This window comes from Brachypodium distachyon, chromosome 4 (assembly GCF_000005505.3).
Source record: "Brachypodium distachyon strain Bd21 chromosome 4, Brachypodium_distachyon_v3.0, whole genome shotgun sequence".
Lineage (NCBI taxonomy): Eukaryota > Viridiplantae > Streptophyta > Magnoliopsida > Poales > Poaceae > Brachypodium > Brachypodium distachyon.
Window position 1 is genome coordinate 9674656 of NC_016134.3, and position 19216 is coordinate 9693871.

At 42.1% G+C, this 19216-nt stretch overlaps 2 protein-coding genes across 5 annotated transcripts; both read right to left on the bottom strand.

Annotated features, from left to right (window-relative positions):
• Window positions 1–2469: 2469 nt before the first annotated feature.
• LOC112272350 (putative disease resistance protein RGA4) lies at window positions 2470–7326 on the bottom strand. Its single transcript, XM_024462875.1, has 2 exons — window positions 3719–7326; window positions 2470–2983 (listed from the first exon to the last, which is right to left on the bottom strand). The coding sequence occupies exon 1, from the start codon at window positions 6793–6795 to the stop codon at window positions 3751–3753; it is 3045 nt and encodes a 1014-aa protein (XP_024318643.1). The 5' UTR covers window positions 6796–7326; the 3' UTR covers window positions 2470–2983; window positions 3719–3750.
• Window positions 7327–9007: 1681 nt separating this feature from the next.
• Window positions 9008–18857, bottom strand: LOC100821227 (putative disease resistance protein RGA4). Of its 4 annotated transcripts, none has more exons than XR_002966015.1 (6): window positions 18075–18857; window positions 16678–17295; window positions 15792–16603; window positions 14877–15085; window positions 10229–13654; window positions 9008–9404 (listed from the first exon to the last, which is right to left on the bottom strand). XR_002966015.1 is itself a non-coding variant. In XM_024462873.1 (6 exons), the coding sequence occupies exons 4-5, from the start codon at window positions 14933–14935 to the stop codon at window positions 10501–10503; spliced, it is 3213 nt and encodes a 1070-aa protein (XP_024318641.1). In that variant the 5' UTR covers window positions 14936–15085; window positions 15792–16603; window positions 16678–17295; window positions 18075–18857; the 3' UTR covers window positions 9008–9404; window positions 10467–10500. The 4 variants fall into 4 exon arrangements, 3 of the variants coding, with proteins under 3 accessions (XP_024318641.1, XP_024318640.1, XP_024318642.1); XM_024462873.1 differs by having other exon boundaries at window positions 10467–13654; XM_024462874.1 differs by lacking the exon at window positions 9008–9404 and having other exon boundaries at window positions 12461–12647; window positions 12727–13654.
• Between the last annotated feature and the right edge of the window lie 359 nt (window positions 18858–19216).

Genomic DNA, 19216 nt, shown 5'->3' on the forward strand with positions numbered 1-19216 from the left:
CTCCAAGTCACGCACGCTCAACACCAATCTCGCTTTGCGAGCGCCCCGCAAGTGCCCTTTGCTCCCCCCGTTGGGTTTGTGTCCAACGTGGCAACTGACAGTGGGCCCCGCATGTAAGGAAATCTGTTAAAACGGTTTAATCCTCAAATTTGGGCAACGTGAGACAATTAGCCCGAAGAAGTGTGGTTTTCTCGACAAATTAGCAAAATGTGTGGTCCGTTAATAAGACTGCCTCAAGAATTGTGGTTCCTTGAAATTTACTCTCAAAATATTGATGACCACACGTCGAGTAGGTGGCACGAGGAAATGAACAAGAAGTTCCCATATGAACCAGACGATGAGGCGATGGAGTGGTAAGCCAATGGTTCATGAATAAAAAATACTCCTAAATTGTTGTCGAAATATTACGTGCATCTAGATGTTTTTTAAGAATAGATACATATGTCCATATTTAGACAAATTTGAGTCAAGAATTTAGGATTAGGGGGAGTATTTCATTGTAAAGGCTCCTCTCAGTGCAATCAATAAGACCTGTATATGAAGTGAGTGTTGACACCATGCCTTATAAAAAATGTCTAGAAATGCAGCAAAATAAACAAAACTGTCATCCATGCCTCTCAAGATCAGAGGGAGGGTTTGTTGCATCCAGGCTAGAGCATGGCGTACCGGCCGCTGTTCGAGATTCGAGAACCGATCGACAGTCTCCTGTACCGACTGCGGCGGCGATGGCAGTCTCTCCTAATCATCTGTTGTCTTAACAACAAACTCATCGGTTTATCTGCTCAAGAGTTTACCAGATACCCAACGAGAATGGAATGGATGCAAAATGTTAGAAACTGAATGGGTATACAATATTGTCAGCAATGAATGATAATCACCAGAACCTGCATGCAGGCAAGACAAGTTAGCAGTTTCATATGTTTATCTGCTCGAGAGCTGTCTCCCCTAATCATCTAGGCAAGTTGCACAATTTAAAAATTCCTGGAATTAAACTAATTGATGTAAATTAAATATGTAAATGAGGACAATAAGCCAGCAACTCCCTCCTGCAGTGTCTTAAATAAATGCGATAAACTAGCAATGTTGGCATGAGAAAAATAAGGTGAATTGGTTTTATTAAATGCCTTGGTTAGCTGTTGTAGACCTAATCGAAAGACTGAGTAGGCATGGTCTCAAAATAATGATGACCACATGTCGAGTGGGTAACACGAGGAAATGAACAAGAAGTTCCCATATGAACCAGACGATGGAGCGATGGAGTGGTAAAGCCAATGATTCATGAATAAAAACTATTTCATTGTAAAGGCTCCTCTCAGTGCAATCAATAACACCGGTATATGAAGTGAGTCTTGACACCATGCCTTATAAAAAATGTCTAGAAATGCAACAAAATAAACACGACTCTGCTCAGTCTACAGAAACCATGTTCTTCCCAGCCTGACATATTCACAAACACCTTAAGGGCATAAGCTGCTGCATTTCTCGTGCTTTCAGCGTTCGTTGCTAGGGAAACAATCACACATGACGGGTCCAAATTGATCTTATGGAACTTGCGCAATTGGTAAGCAGCCACGGCCAAATTAACAGCAGGAAGCGACGACAAACTTAATTAGTAGCTAACTTGAGACTGTAGTGAGAGCAGGGAAGCAACGACGAACTTACACCGATCTCGAGCAGGAGCAGGTTCTCTCGCTGCATCCAGATGCAGATCCAGGCTATACTGATTGATCTTGCGGCATGCGGAGAGCCCCAGCAGAAATTAGTTTCCTTCCTTCCTTTTTTCCGGGACGGAGCATCCCGAAAGACCCCAGGTAGAGCGGGAGCGGGAGCGGGAGCATCCAGGATAGGGCGGGAGCAGACCATCTTGCAGCATCCGAAAATCCCTAGCGGCGGGGCACACCGGCGAGGTCTGGCGTCTTCCGGCGAAGAAACCGTCCGGCCGTCGTCGTCCTTGGGCTATTCTGGCTTCGACAGCGGACAGCAGCAGCAGCAGCTTGTCTCAAACTCCCCCCTCCTTTTATGCTCAATCAGGGCAGCTCGCCTGTGATCCAACGGTGAGTCCAGACCAGATGGACCAAGATCTGAAAGAGAATTTCTCGCTCTGCCATGCTGGATTTCTGATGCTCATTCATTCTTCAGCTCATCCACTGCTTGTCATAACATCTTCAGAAAATAACTCTTACCGTGCCATCCAATCTTCACAAGAAACCTGAACCTTGAATGGACCGAAGAACTGTGTCTTTTGTATGTATACAGGATTTACATATTTTTGTAGGACAGGGTGCTATCGTAAGAATCTCTGGTATGCTTTCAGAAATGGATGGGCGAATGCATCAAGCAGATGTTGCTATCGATGATCATTCGACGTGCAGGTCTGCCTCCTCAGACTGCAGAACAATCCGGAAGAAATGGAACATACACCAAATAAACAAAAAGAGCCCTCCGTGCATCTTGGACAAACAGAGACGATGATATTCACAGCTATTTTGAACAAAGTACCGGATAAGAATGCATCCTGACAAGCAAATAATAACACAAAGCCTAATATAATCCAATCGGTAACAAGGCGATGATAAAATGAACATCTTTAAGATGTTGAGTGGCTTCACCGTTTGTGTCGGACATTTGTGACACGTACATTTGGTCCCTCCTCCTTTCTCCGGGCTTGGGACCGGCTATGCGACATGAGTATTACATTTGATGTCACATAGGCGGAGTTACCTACTCTATAAAAAAAATACAAATACAAATCCAAACTGTTTTCGCAAGCATAACCAAAAATTACAAGAAACCAAAAGAAATCTTCAATCTTTTTTTTGAGGCCTGAATTTCGTTTTTATTTTTTTTTAATTTTGTTTTCTCTATTTTTTTGGAATTTTTTTTTCTGATTTTTTTTTGTTTCCACCCAGAAGAATATCACGTTGTAATGCACGGATGGGTCATTGGCCAAGTTACACTTGCACAAGCCTTTGGAATTAGCAACCTACAAAGCAAACAAGCACATAGGTAAGAAAACGTCTAAAAGATACTAGCAGTATTATCTAAAAATTATATACTCCGTATAAAGTTATAAGCAGACCGTATGGAAATAAAAGAACAAACCTGATGGATACAGCAGATGAAATATACTTACGGAGTATATCTTTTTCAGAGAAAGGTACTTATATATGTGAATTATTCGTATGTTCGACATATTTGAACACTTGCATCTGCAGAGCACTAAAATCACCACATACACCGGTGAAGGATAGAGTAAACAGCCTAACAGGTTGCTAACTCCTTTAATTTCTACAGTACCTTCAAAGCATTTTGTGCAATGGAATTCATGGTCTCATCTAACAACACGCACATTTTGTATGTTGAGTTGAGAATGAGTGTGGTTTGGATAGCAACAAGTTGAGAAACCGTCCAGAGCCATAAACAGCAGAGCTGCATTCTAAATGTGGCATCTACACAAGGCCGGTCTTCTTAGACATGTTCAAGCACAGTAGGTTCAAACATTTCATGTGAATATAAAATTACAACGTATGCAACTTCAAAACTGCTCTAAGCTTCTAATGGAAAGGGCGCAAGTGGATATTCAATCTAAATATATGTGCTCGAGAAAGAAATTAGGGGACATAGCAGAACAGAGCATTACACACGCAATGGAACAAGACAGAGTGAAAATTTTAATAGCAGATGATTAAGGAATGAAAACTCCAACCAGTGATCGTACCTTGTGTCTGTTGGCATCTAATTGGGTATACTCTACCACTTGTAGACATCTAGGTCTTCACCACGAAGTTGCAGAAGCCCCGGCACCCAGAGTTCAGACACCCCTTGCATATCATCATCCAGCCACAACTGCTGCAAATTACCCAATTCGTCAACACACCTTAAGTGTGAGCAGTCCTGCACATAAAATTCCCTCAGTTGAGGAAGGTTCGAGACTCTCTCCAGGCCATCACATCCACAAATTGCAAGCCCCTCAGAGAGGAACGGGAGGTCCTCCACCACCTTCAAGCTGCTTGCTCCTCTCAATCGGAGCTGTTCCAAGCAGGTGGCCTCCTGTCCAAGCTGTCGTGGGAGAGCTCTCAGCTTGGGGCAGCCTACAAGTTCCAACTTCTTCAAGCGTGGCAGCACCTGCAACCTTGGAGACGGGGCTTCCCCTTTTCGAATCTCAGCAGATCCGTCCTCTTCCCCTTCCATAGATGCTGCCGCTGCATCTCCTTCTTCAACAAAGGACCACTCCACCCAGTTGGGCATATTCCATATGACCAACGATTCAAGTTTGGGGAAAGCAACTGCCACCGTGGATCTGGGATTTCCCTCCCTGCAGCCCACGAATTCGGGACCAATCTTGGTAACCGCTGCTGCTCCTTGAATTCTCAGGTATTTTAGGTTTGGTAGTTGCCAGAGCGGGGGAAGATGCACACAGGAATTGCAGTCTATGAGCTGCAAGTATTTGACTGAGACCAAATGGGTGGTACCAAGCCAGGTGGGGAACCTTCGACCAAAGAAATCAACAATACATAGATCTTCCAGGTTGCCTGGAGGGATAAGCTGCTCAAAGATCTTCTCAATATTGCCAACATCTTCTTCTGAATAAGGTTCAACTGGATGTTTAGTGCAGCGTAGCCACAAAAGTTTCAGATACTTTTTGTCTACTAACAATGAATCTGTAGTAGATGGTGATGCTCTTTCCAATTTGATCATATCAAGCCTCCTTAGCTGCAACAGATGCCCCAATTCTTCCGACTTCCATCCATCTTGTGTCTTAGCATTATCATTTCCACCACCAACAGGAAATCCTTCTAAATCATTGAGGCATTCCAATCTGCCTATCCCTTTTGGTACCTGATTAATTGGTGTACCACGCAGACCAAGGCGCCTTAAATTGCATAGCTGAGTGATTGCCAAAGGAAGGCTGTGCAAAGCTTCACATCCTTGCAGGTTCAGTACCAAAAGGTTCATGAGAGAGCCGATTGACTTTGGAAGACAAGATATATCTGTACGGTCAAAATCAAGAAGTCGTAGATGGATCAAACTTCCAATGCAATCTGGAATATTTTGTATAGACGAGTCACTTAGATCTAAAACTCGGATGCATGGAAGTATCTTGAAAATTGTGTTTTGAACACACAGGGTTTTAGCAGAACGAATTAGGAGTGTCCTTGCTTTAATCTTCTCTTTGTCCATAAAGGGGAGCAATATAGAATCCTTCTCAGTGGCAATGGAAACACGCCGTAGTTTGGACAAACTATTAGCCTCCATTGACTGTGGATCACCACAGAAAGTATCTTCTTTCGAAAAATGATGAGCAAGTTGCCTTAATAGATCATGCATTTTGCACCTATGATGGTCAAATCTCTGAGGGTCTGGTTGCAGGAGATTCCTATATATCAACTCATAGTAATAATCTTCCGCTGTATCTTCAAGACGTTGGTTTTCACATTCCTCCACGAAACCTTCAGCAACCCAAAGCCTGATAAGATCATCACGAGACATGTACCAATCTTCAGGATACAAGGCCAAATAAAGGAAACATTGCTTCAGATGCCGAGGTAGATCATCATAACTCAAATACAAAGCACCTCTGAGCTCAGCAGGAAGATTGCCCATAGACCAAGCACCTCTGTCTAGAATCTTTCTCCACTCATTCTCAGTTTTCTCTTTAGTTGCTAGAACACTAGCAGTAACCTTGATTGCGAGAGGGAGTCCACCACATTTACGAACAATATCCATCCCTATATTTCGAAGGTTTTCGACATCTTTTTCTTCCTTAATGTTCATACTCTTCCAAAGCAACTCCAATCCAACATCTTCTGGCATCAAATCAACTCGTTGCATATCTTCCACTCCAATTGAATGTGCCACCGTATCATGTCGAGTTGTTACAAGAATTACTCCAGCTGCAGCATCATGTAATGGAATTCTTAGTAAATTGGTCCAAACCTCAGGCACCCAAACATCATCCAACACAATGAAGAAACTTCTATCTGAAATGGCCGTTGCGAGCTTGCTGCTGAGCTCACCCACAGTTTCATTGTTCTCATGGTGTACACCAAAATTTCGAAGAATTTCCTTCAAAAGAGCCGTGTCAGAGTAATCCTGAGAAACACAGATCCATGCTTGGTTGCTGAAATTTCCTTTTATCTTTTGGTCATTATATATTTGCTGAGCTAGCGTTGTCTTTCCGACCCCTCCTGTTCCGACAATACCAACCTTGTAGGCCTTCTTTTCCTTGTGTGCAATCACTAATTCAACCAATCTTTTGCAAGCATGTAATGTTTCCTTTCCCACAAGATTAGGCTCCAGGAGGTAGCTAGTTCTCATCTGCTTCACTCGCTTAACTTCTGCTTTAGGCTGCATATTCTGAAGCTTTAAAAATCTTTCGCCCAGCTCTGAAATCTTCTGAAGCTTAGCATTGAAGTCTCTGATTTGAACAGCAATCTTGTGACGCTTCTGAACATCAGGAATGCAAGTAAAGAATGTCCTGCCAATACATGAAGTTGACTTTCTTGATGATGAAGGACTTTTAGCTAGTAGCTTGCATCCTTCAGACCTTGCCAAGTCGATAATATCATCAGCATAATACATAGCATCTCTCAGCTCACCAAGCCAATTGTTAACTGCGGACTCTTCTGTCCTCCTTTGCTCAGCATCAATAAGGAAGTATTGAATTTGGGTCATTGTCCGCTGCAGTTCTCTGAGGTCTTCTTTTACTCCTAAAATCAGAACTGCCTCTTCTGTAATGATTTCTTGCAATTTTTTGGCACATGATCCAACAAGAGAATCTAGTATGGCTGCCATCAGACTTGACGAGATTGATCCCCCACAAAGCAATTTCTCTACAAGTGCGGCAAACTTGCAGGCTGGAAGTCAAGGAACAAATGGTTCAAAAAGTAGAACGTATTGACTAAATTCATATACTTGAAACAGAAATACAGAGATAACGTCACCTATTGGCCTTTAAATTTTGAAAATAATAAGTCGACTGGAGCTACAGTACTCAATAATGGCTATAGTGCACTTCATTGGTTTTGGCATTTTGCACAACGTGTATGTTGGTAGAAGTTCAGAATATTGGGACCAGCCAACTGCTTTCATTTTGCTTCAGTAGCTCATGCATACTGCCCATGGGGATGTTGAGAATACACTAGGTACCATAAATCAAGTCAATCAACTGCATTGAAACTGATTGAGGAAAAATATGTGTTTTGCTACGTTGGCTTTAGTAAAATAACTCGGCCCTTGCCTCTTCAGGCGTTTGTCTAAAACTTCAGTACTAAAGCATGATTTTGAAGTATACTTTTAGTTTCATACGTTTTTTTATTTCTAAAACTAGAGAGTCATCAATTGGAAAGTTGCTTAGGACAACATTACATACAAAACCTCAAGTAATATTCAGTTACACTAATGATGAAACGTCTATATCAGTAACTGTTATTGACTTTTCACTAACAAAGATGCCCGATCTGGAATACAGTACGAACCTTACCTTTCAAATCAATATTTCTGAAAGATATAAAGGGGTGATACAAGAACCAATAGTAATCATTTTTCTCCAATGATCAACCCATCTTGCTCAAAGGAAATGAGAAGTGACTGGTTGAATAGACCGATGTATAGAAGAGATTTTGGAAGATTATCAGCCAGTCTCCAAAAGAAAGCCTCACTGCTGCACATTAAAAAGGTCAAAAAAGGAGAAGGTGAAGACGTGAAGTACATGATTCCCTTCAAACAAAGCTCGTTCAGTGAAAACAAGAATTACCATCACTGAACAGAGCTATCAGAACTAGAGAATACAAGAATCAGAGATAGAGAAGATACCTGGATACTTGATTAGGCTGCTGAAGAAGGGTGGGATGTGTTCATATTAATTGTTATCTCCTGACAAGATCTCTTTGATAAGAAGTCCAACAAACAATACAAGCAAGTGCGCCGATCATGAGACTTGAGCTTGGGTCTGCGCCGATGAATGATGATCAATGGGACTGGCAGGCCTGATCTGTTTACCTCCGCAAGTTTCCATCAGAAAATGTGAAACCTGGTCATGTAAATGCTTGAGATTTGTCTATGCTAATCATCTAGGCGAGTTTCACACACCTAGACAAATCCTACGGTTACTGCAGGCTGAATTAGAGACACAGAGCATTGTGAAAACATACCTGAATACGGGTCAACTGGTGAGTACGGCAGCCTGCAGCAGGAGGGCAATAGTGTGTTAATACCAACTGTTTCCTGCCTCAACACTCTGCAGGACAACTTCTGCCAGCCAGCCAACTGGAGTGAACACAATGTACCAATGCTGCAGGGAAAACAGACATATAAGTTTATCAACTCAAGAGAATAGAAGGAAAGAAATTGCAACAATCACTTGATCTCCTGATGCCAGTGTGGCGTGGAGCTTACCAGAGCAAACAGCAGCAATACACCAGAGCAAAGCAAGAGCATAGAATTAGTGGCTGGGAAGTGGGAACCTAAACAGCACGGTCTAGTAATGCATGCCCGGCGCAATGGTATTGATTCTTGTGAGAAAATTTAACTAGGAACGCTGCATAGATCTAAGCTTGGTTGTTGCGATTAACCTAATCAAGTAGTAATCACCTCGAGATCCCACAAGGAAGCCATGTGAAACCTGCCAACAGTTTTGTTCAGATGAGTTCTATTTAGGACTTCGGACCATGACTTGAAGGGGAGACTTAAGATGCCTGGAATTGGAAGGGGCCAATGGGGAAGAACCAACCAGAGTTGGGTTTCAGTTCTATTAATAAAGAGAGGGTGCTGTGCACATGTGTCGGTCAAAGAATGAGGAAGAAGTCGAGCAACCAGAGTACATAATGGAAATTTTTCTTTTTCTGTTATTATCATTTTAAGGTATTTTTCTCACATTTTCTTTTCATGCAACTAGCATAATGTCCCGTCCATATATTTGCACAGGAAACAAATTTAGTCATCTTTCCTTTTTGAATTCACACCATCACATTTTGTCTATAATTGTGTCATTTGCAAGAAAACCAGGTTAAACGAAAAACAAGTTTGGTGATAGTTCATAATCAAGTAGGACAGGTCGTGTGTACATGACATTATGGAGTTGGAAACAATGTTCAGCTCGTGAGCAGGTCAGTCGGTCAGCCTATACGTGAGCTGTCGGGTCATCAAAAAGTAACTTCCAGTTCATAACAAGCTCAAGGCTTTCACTTGGCTGCAAAAATATGTAAACTAGATAGCACAATCTACAAAGTCGCCAATAAAAAAAATCCTCATATGATGCTGTTGGAGTGTTGGCTCTGCTCTGATGAAACCATTAATTTGCAAGTACCAACGCTGCTTTAGGAGAATTCGTCAGTATCAGCACCTTGAGATTCATGTGTGAAACCATAAAGTAACACGCAATTTGATACTCGTCCAAACATAAACTGCAAAAATCAGAAAACTCAAGTCAGGTAAAATGTAAAAGTACCGCAAAATGAACTGAAAATCCTGATACAACTGATGGTTAGTTCAAGGTAAAGTAGAGAAGAAACCTGATTCAGATAGGATGACTTTGCAGAGATGAATATCTTACTTACATATAGTCTGGTTCGAAACATATGGAGGCAAATTAAGCAGACGGCTATGATGGTTAGAGTGCCAATTACACAGATTTTGTTGCTGGAATGATTTTGATGGTGTTGAGACTAGCTTGTGGCAGAAATTAACGTGCTGCCCATTGGCTGCCTTATTGGCAACGATGTAAGTTACCTAGGAGCGTTCATCCAGTGAATAGATTAGCAACTACTAAGCTTGGCTGCCGAATATAGTTATCTAAGTGGACTGTGGATATCAATGCATTACACTGGTCTGAAAAAACTCACATGCCCTCCCTGTGGAATCTCGAGGCATATACTACTAGTACTCACATGCTTTTGCTTTTGAATAACATATATATTACAACCCGACAACAATGCTTAGGAAAAATACCAGTACTAAATCTATTCATGGGTAGCACCAATTCCAATAGGCAAAATATTCCATAGTTCAAGGTAAAGTAGTGGAAAGTGGGAGATCGTGGACCACATGAGCTTGCTCTTGCATATTACTCTAATCCTAATGCAGACCAATCCTGGTCATAGCAACAGCTTGGGGTCTCATGATTCACACTGGAAACTCGAGGTACTGCACTTTCTTTTGAGAACCCTAAACTAAAAGGTCATTTAGTCACTAAGTCCTAGCAGATGTACAATCATTAATTGCTACTCACACTTATCCTCTGAAGTGGTCGACAGTTTCCAGATAAACAGTGTGTACAGCACATATGTGTTATACAAGTGTGGTGCTTCTAGTGCAGTTCCTTCGTAATCAGTTCTCCACAAATTCATAGATTCCGGCGAGTAGTGGTACTTGCGCCCCAAACATTATGTTAAAATAGAGCATGGTTAATGGGAATCCAAGCAGATCAACCGTATGTAAAATCCAGATGCCTAGTTAATGTCACGTACCTTAAGATGCCATATAATTGCGAATGCAACTCTCTTAGACACATGCGTAGATATCCAATTGATCGCCATGAAGTACTTGGCGGTGCAGCATAAGCCCTGGCATCCAAATCTCAAAGACATCTTGCATACCTTTGTATAACTTAATCTCCTCCAAACTGCGCACCTCTCCAAGACACCACAAATTGGGACAATCCTCCAAGTGCAACTTTCTCACGTGTGGAAGATTTGAGACTCTCTCCAGGACTTGGCATCTCTGGATTAGAAGCAACTCGGAGAGGAAAGCGAGGTCTTCAACTACCTTCAAGCAGCTTGCACCTCTTAACTGGAGCACTTTTAAGCATCTGGCCTCTTGTCCAAGCTGTTGTGGGAGAGCTTTCAGCTTGGAGCAGTTTACGAGTACCAACTTATTCAGACGTGGCAGCAGATGTGAAACTGGAGACTGGATGGATTTCCCTTTTTGCATCACAACTTCTCCATCCTCTTTCCCTTCTGTAACTTCAGGTAAGGACCACTCGTCCCAGATGCACAAACTGCGAGTCATGTGTTCATTTTCTTCTTCAAAAAAGGACCACTCCTCCCAGTTTGGCATATCCTCGAAGAACAACATTTCAAGCTTTGGGAAAGCAACTGCACCTGTGTGTTTACTGTGGCCAATAAATTCGGGTCCAATCTTTGTAACTGCATTTGCTCCCTTAATTTTCAAGAATTTCAAGTTGGGCAGCTGTCCAATTGCTGGAAGATGCACACATGATACAAAATTTTCAAGGTTCAAGTGCTTTAGTGAGGGCAACTGAGAAATACTTAGCCACGTGGGATTCCTCTGACCAAAGAATGCCCTAATAACTAGATCTTCCAGGTTGCATGGCGGGATTATCTGCTCAAAGATCTTCTCAACATTGCCAACGTCTTCTTCCGAATATGGTTCATCTCTTTGTAGAGTGCATGATAGATACAAAAGTTTGAGATGCCTTTTATCTACTAGCAGTGAATCTGTGCTCCAAGGAGATGCTCTTTCCAGTTTAATCATATCAAGCCGTCTTAGTTGTGAGAGATGCCCCAACTCTTCAAACTTCCATCCATCTTGTATATTACCATTCTCACTTCCACCACCAACCAGAAATCCTTCCAAGTCATTGAGCAATTCCAATCTGCCTATCCCTTTTGGAACCTGATTTATTGGTGTACCAGCCAGACCAAGACGCCTTAAATTGCATAACAGCGTGATAGCCAAAGGAAGACTGTGTAGAGATTTGCACCTTTGCAAGTTCAGTGTCTGGAGGTTCATGAGAGAGCCAATGGACTCTGGAAGACAAGATACATCTGAATCATCAAGATCAAGTAACCTTAGATGGATCAAGCTTCCAATGCACTTTGGAATGGTTTGTATAGATGAGCAGCTCAGATCCAAAACTCGAATGCATGGAAGTCTCCTGAAAATTGTATTTTCAACCCTCAGCGACTTACAATGAATACTTACTGTCCTTGCTTTAATATGTTCATTTCTAACAGTAGGGAGGATTAGAGCCTTGTCAGTAATAACTGAAATGTGTCGAAGTTTACACAAAGTTTTAGGCCCCAATGAATGTGGGTCTCCACAAAAACTTTCTTCTCCAGATAAATGTTGAGCAAGCTGCCTTAAAAGGTCGTGCATTTTGCACTTACTACGGTCAAAAGGTAAAGGGTCTGGTTGAAGGAGATTCCTATATAGTAACTCATAGTAGTAGTCTTTAGCAGTATCTTCTAAAAGTTCTTCTTCTTGCTTTTCTACAAAGCCTTCGGCAATCCAGCGCCTGATAAGGTCATCACGAAACATGTTCCAATCTTCTGGATATAAAGCGCAATAGAGGAAGCATTGCTTCAAATGTTGCTGTAGATCGTCATAACTTAAATAAAAAGCACCTCTGAGTTCGGTAGGAAGATTCCTCTTAGACCAAGCACTTCTATTTAAAAGCCTCCTCCACTCATTCTCAGTTTTCTCTTTAGTTGCTAGAACACTGCCAATAAGCTTAATTGCAAGAGGAAGTCCACCACATTTATGAATAATGTTCATCCCAATACCCTTTAAGTTTTGTACATCTTTTTCTTCATTAATGTTCATACTCTTCAAAAGTAGCTCCCATCCCACATCTGCTGGCATCAACTTAACTCGGTGCATATCTTCTGCTCCAATTGATTGTGCAACTGTATCATGTCGAGTTGTTACTAGAATTACTCCGGCAGCAGCAGCATGTAATGGAGTTCTTAGTAGATTGGTCCATACCTCAGGATGCCAAACATCGTCCAACACAAGGAAGAAACTTTTCCCTTGAGTGGCTGCTGCAAGCTTGCTGCTGAGTTCTCCCACAGTTTCGCCTTGCTCTTGATTTACCCCCAAATTCCGAAGAACTTCTTTCAAAAGAGCAACTTCAGAGTACTCCTGGGAAACACAAATCCATGCTTGGTTACTAAAAGCTCCTTTTATCTTACGGTCATTATATATTTTTTGGGCTAGAGTTGTCTTTCCAACCCCTCCTGTCCCAACAACACCAAGCTTATAGGCCTTACTATTCTTGTGGGCAAGCACCAGTTCAACCAACCTTGAGCAAGCATGTAAAGTTTCCTTTCCCACAAGATTGGGCTCCACAAGAGAACATGTTTTCATCTGCTTGGTTGCTCGAACTTCCTGTTTAGGTTGCATAATCTGAAGCTTTAAAAATCTTTCACCCAACTTTGAAACCTTCTCAAGTTCCACATTGAAACTTCTGATTTTAACAGCAATCTTGTGACGCCTCTGAATATTAGGAATGCAACTGAAAAATGAAATGCCGTTACATGTTGTTGACATTTTTGAGGATGAAGGACTTTCTGCTAGAAGCTTGCCTCCTTCAAATCTTGCCAAGTCGATAATATTATCAGCATCATACATAGCATCTTTCAGCTTACCAAGCCAACTTTTAACTGCTGACTCTTCTGTCCTTCTTTGCTCGGCGTCATTAAGAAAAAGTTGTATTTGGTTCATTGTTTGTTGTAGCTCCCTGAGGTCTTTTTCTACCCCTAGAATCAGAATTGCCTCCTCTGTAATGATGTCTTGCAACTTCTTAACACATGATCGGACAAGAGAATCTAGTATGATTGCCATCAGGCAACTTGATGAGCAAGATCCACCAAAAATACGAAGAGGTTTATCTGGCAGAGTGGCAATTAGCAGGCTGGCAATGCACGCACAACATTTATTAAGATGTTAGAAAATTAGACAAGGTTCAATAAATCTATATTGCTGTAACATAAAATTGGAGATACTGCTACATATTTGCTGTAATTCTATTGAATAAACTAACATACTGGAGCAGTGGAACTCCAGTGGTTGCTTTACTGCATCCTATATGTTTTGCACAACATGTATGTTGGTAGTCGTCAGGAATATTTTGGGACCATCCCATTATTTTCCATTCATACTTGAGAGTGAACAGCTATCAAATTCATTAAACCGTGCTAATGCCAGTCCATACTTGAGAGTGTATGTGTTATATGTCTTTCTAGTCAATCTGGAGTTCTCTAGGTTCTAGAAACAGATAGTCAGAATAAAGGAACTTGTCTGAGAATATTGGAATCAGATTAATTCGCGCTAGATAGATATTAAATTTGCATTCTTATTCAGCACTGTCCGCATCAGTATTTATACCAGGTTATTCGTAAATATCCCCTGAAAGAATGGTAGATACAGGGTGTGGCGACTTGGTCGTAGGTGTTATTTGCCATTAATGGCCACTCCATGTATTTAGATTGTAAGTTGATGCTTTGGCCATGTTTTCTGGCATTTTTATTAATAAAATTTGGTTCTATGCATCTGAGGATGAAGAGGCCAGGAGGTTTTAACCTACGTGTTAAAAAAAAGGCAGGGTGAGGTATGAAAGTCCCTCCCTCCCTCCCTCCCTCTCTCTGTGGCTTATCCATCTTCTGGATCAGTAACCATAGTTCATTTCTCGCAAGCAAGTTTAGGAGTCATTGATACATGTTTAATTGTACTCCCTCCTTCCCAATTTAAGTGTCGTTTTAGGCAAATCTCAAATACCAAGACTGCAGTTAATAACGTCTCCTAATGAGCTGCATGCAGCCGTAGTTATTTTCTCCACCACCAATTACCGGCGCATGCACTCTTCCCATCAACTTTTCAACGCACGCTCCGCGGCTGTACTTAATTTTCGCTAGCAGTAATCACGCGCACATGCAGTCTCCTAGCCAAACCGAGTGCTAAATTTCTTCGCATGCAGTTTTCCAACGCATGATCGAGTAGTTAATGTGGGTATGCTAATAAGACAGTTAATTTGAGAAAAAAATTAAAATCTAAAACGACACTTAAATTGGGAAGGAGGGAGTAGTAATATTGCGGAAACAATAATGAACGGTCTGATGTATGATTGCAATGCTTACCTAGCAGAATGATCTTCCAGCTCAGCAACAAAGAAACGATCGACAGTAAAAGTCAACATAAGATCTGGACATTAGAGCACTTTAAGATCTGGACATGCTGAATACAAATAACCGATTGAGCACACTGTATATTACAGATAACAGCAGATGCATGGATCGTCCGATAAGTCATCAATTACGAGAAAAACCTCAGATCCACACCGCTACACCTGCAAGAGGGGACAAAAGGTGAATTACATGCCTGTATAAGAAACTTAACTCATTGTTCAATATATATTTTTGCGACGAACTCATTGTTGATTAATGGGGCACAATTGAGGTCAACAATTCTGGAAGAAAATTCCCACCCAAGGATCCTCTTCATGCATGCATGGCATAAACCAGCGACGGAGACAGGCTCTGGGCAGCCCGGGCCGCGGCCCGGGACGTAGAAAGAAAATTCTTTTGTAATGGTAATTTGGGTGATTTGACGTTTTTAAGCAATGGCCCTAGGCTTAATGAAATCCTAGCACCGCTCCTGGCATCAACAGTGGTACACCAACATACCGAACTGCGAGACTGCTAAGTAGCATATAGACGCCAGATTATTTGGCGGTGTGACCTCTTCTTCGCATCGGGAATTACGCAGATAATGCCGCCGGCCCTTGTTTATGCAAGTTACAACTTTCAGAACTAGTCAAACTTTGTGCCTGACCTGTTGTCCTACTACGTTCAAGTCTAGCGTCGCCTCTGAAAATCAGTCGAGTAGAATTGTACTTAGTTGGTGGTGTCTACTTGTGCATCTGATGACTGCGTTTCCAATGCTGGCTTGCTATCTATTTGCACACTACGGCCGGCCATACACCCAAAGCATCTATTTTACAGATCAGATCAAGTAGGAAGCAAAAACAAAATTAGGTACAAGAGGGGTCTTACCACGAACACGAAGAGCTTAATCGCCCGCGAATTAATCCTGACCTCGGACCAACCCTGGACTGGACTAGATTGGGGATTGGAATTCCCCATCGTGGTGTGGGCGTGGCTCCCCTCACTGGATCCTGTGAATGGATGGGGGTGTTTCGAATCGAAAGGGGGTCGAGACCAGCAGAGGTCGCCGAGGGCGTTTGGCTCCATTGATGCCGGCCAAGGGTTGCAGCGGCCAGAGGGAGTAAGGACGGACATGGAGTGGAAGTGGAGCAACGGAGAAGAAGCTTGTTTGGGCCTCGTACTGATCACAAGGCCTGTCGTATCTCCTAAGCCCATGGGCCTTGGGCAGTATGGTTTCCCTCCTCCCAAAGAACGATTTTGCATTTTCCATCTAGTTTCACAATTTGCCTCTCCTCCTCTGAAACTTTTGAAGCTACCAAAGAAAGAGCATAGTTTTAAGACCCCTCAAACAAACAAACAAATAAGAGAGCATATTTTTACATCGAGAAAAAATACATCTTGCAATAGAAAATAGTAGCACAAATCTCTGCACCTCCAGAATGTGAAAACATACTATAGATCGACGCAAGAATAATTACAGGCAAGTTCATCTTCAGAAGATGAACCCTTGACAAAACAGCAGCGGTTGCAGCTAAAAATTTGACACGCTACGCACTTTTTTTAAATCACACCCATCACATTCAACACTAATAGTTTTACAGACAGGCTAAAATTTTTGTCATGTATCATCACAAGCAGTCACCAACTTGAATTCTGATCAGACGTCCTCAAAAAACAGCAAGTGTCATGCAGCTCAGACCCTACAAGAGTGCCATGAGTAAATTAAATTGAGCAAGGACTAACAAAGGTAAGAAATAAAGATAGTAAGTCTTACCACGCACAACTGAGGAGATTCGGAGGCAAAGGCACCTCACAAATCGATTAGTGTAATCACAAATTAAGTCAGAGACCAACCATGAGTGACAGGGCTTAAGCATGACCACTCAACAAAGGAGAAAACTTATGCTTGTAGAAACCTCTTGAAGCGTCGTCGCAAACAAGAAATATTCTCTGTTTCAGGCTTGCAGCAGCATCTGAAACTTGAACAAATTGAAGATACTCTTGCATGGCATTGTGACAGAAGTCACAGAATTGGTGGTACTACTCCCTCCTTTCTCCGGGCTTGGAACCGGCTATGTAACTCGAGTATTACACTTGTTGTGACATAGGCAGAGTTACCTACTCTATAAAACACCCGTACATGTTTTCACACAACTAACCAACATTACAAACAAACAAAAAATCACACTCTACATTTTAATTTTCTTTTTTGGGTGATTTTCATTTTCCTCATTTTTTTGGATTTTCCTTTTTTTTGTGATTTTATTTTTCAGTTATTTCTTGGGTTTTTTCTTTTCCAATTTTCCACACAGAAAGCTACATATGCTAGTGTTGCTTCGCCCATGGGCCCATCACCAAATTGCAATTCCACGAGCCCCTTGCAGTTAACAAGCTACAAAATAAACCAGCAAATAAAATTAAAAGGTATGATCAGATCATAGGTCATATGGAAATAGAAGAACCGGTTTCAAGACCATACAAAATGACAAAAGCTAGTTATCTATTCGATACATATGCTAGACAAAAATTGTATGCTCAACAAAAGTGACTGAACTAGGGCGTGCGCATTTGTCAAACACCATGTCGCTACGAAGAATGCATAGACAGATGTTGCTGTTCAGTCTAGTAGACAGTCTTTGCAACTAAATTACAGAACAGAACACGCTATTCCAAATTCTCTGTTGCCATCTATGGGGCTATATAATCTTGCATAAAAGTCAGGCAAATTGTATGCCTTTTATGTAAAAAGACCCCTTTTGAGAAATATACAAGTTTAGAACAGAGAACATATAAGATACAAGTTTAGAAATGCTCTCTGCCTTGAAACTGATCAGCAGCACACTAAATGGAAGTGCAGAAAATGCAAAGTATATAACTTCCTATGAGATGTACCTAAGAGGATCATGCTGGTAATATAATCAGTATGCACTTGGACAAACTTAAATAAAAGCATGGATGCAGATGGCAGAACAGAGTATGAAAAGCACGATCCAACACAGGTGAAAATTAAGATCATGTAATTAAGACGAAGCACTGAAATACTGAATTTGCTCGTGGACACAGAAATGTAGTAAGTACCGGGACAAGACATGTACTAGTACACGAGACACATACGTTAAGATAAAACAGAGCACATAAGATTGAATAAAAATATCCAGTAAATGGGCATACCTTGTATGTTTAGATGCCACGTAATTAGGCACATAATAAACCCATGTGTAGACGTCCAGATCTTCACAATCAAGCTGATGGCTCTGTTGTTGAAGCTCTGGCATCCATATCGGAGTCTCCATATCCTCGCCCAACCACAGCTGCTGCAAGCCTCCAAGCCCCTCAACGCACATCAAGCCTGGGCAACCACTCAGGCGCAGCTCTTTCACTTGATTGAGGTTTGAGACCCTCTCCAGACACTCACAACCCAGGATCCCAAGCTTCTCAGAGAGGAATGGGAGGTCCTCCACCGCCTTCAAGCTGCCTGTCCTCGTTAATTCGAGAACTTCCAAGCCGGTGGCCTCCTGTCAAAGCTGCCGTGGGAGAGCTCTCCGCTTGGGGCAGTCCAAAAGTTCCAACGTCTTCAAGCGTGGCAGCACCTGCAACCATGGAGAGAGGGATTCCCCTTTCCGAATCTCAGCAGATCCGTCCTCTTCCCCTTCCATAGTTGCTGCCGCTGCATCTCCTTCTTCAACAAAGGACCACTCCTCCCAGTTGGGCATATCCCTGATGACCAACGATTCAAGCTTGGGGAAAGCAATTGCCACCGTGGATCTATGGTTATCCCCCCTGCAGGCCATGAATTCGGGCCCAATCTTGGTAACTGCTGCTGCTCCACCAATTCTTAGATATTTTAGGTTTGGTAGTTGGCCGAGTGGGGGAAGATCCACACATGAATTGCAGTCTACGAGGATCAAGGCTTTGACGGAGACCAAATGGGTGGTACCAAGCCAGGTGGGGAACCTTCATCCAAAGAAATCAATAATAGATAAATCTTCCAGGTTGTGTGGAGGGATAAGCTGCTCAAAGATCGTCTCAATACTGCCAACATCTTTTGAATAAGGTTCAACCGGATGCTTCGTGCAGCATAGCCCCAAAAGTTTCAGATACTTTTTGTCTGCTAGCAATGAATCTGTAGTAGATGGTGATGCTCTTTCCAATCTGATCATATCAAGCTTCCTTAGCTGCAACAGATGCCCAAACTCTTCCAACTTCCATCCATCTTGTGTTTTAGCATTATCACTTCCACCACCGACAGGAAATCCTTCTAAATCATTGAGGCATTCCAATCTGCCTATACCTTTGGGTACCTGATTAATTGG

Bases quoted from the DNA above. Each gene is read 5' to 3' on its own strand.
- LOC112272350 (XM_024462875.1), bottom strand. From the start codon at position 6,795: ATGGCAGCCATACTAGATTCTCTTGTTGGATCATGTGCCAAAAAATTG.
- LOC100821227 (XM_024462873.1), bottom strand. From the start codon at position 14,935: ATGTTGACTTTTACTGTCGATCGTTTCTTTGTTGCTGAGCTGGAAGAT. The intron at 13,655-14,876 runs GTAAGCATTGCA...GTGCATTGCCAG, and splicing joins CTGGAAGATCATTCTGCTAG to CCTGCTAATTGCCACTCTGC.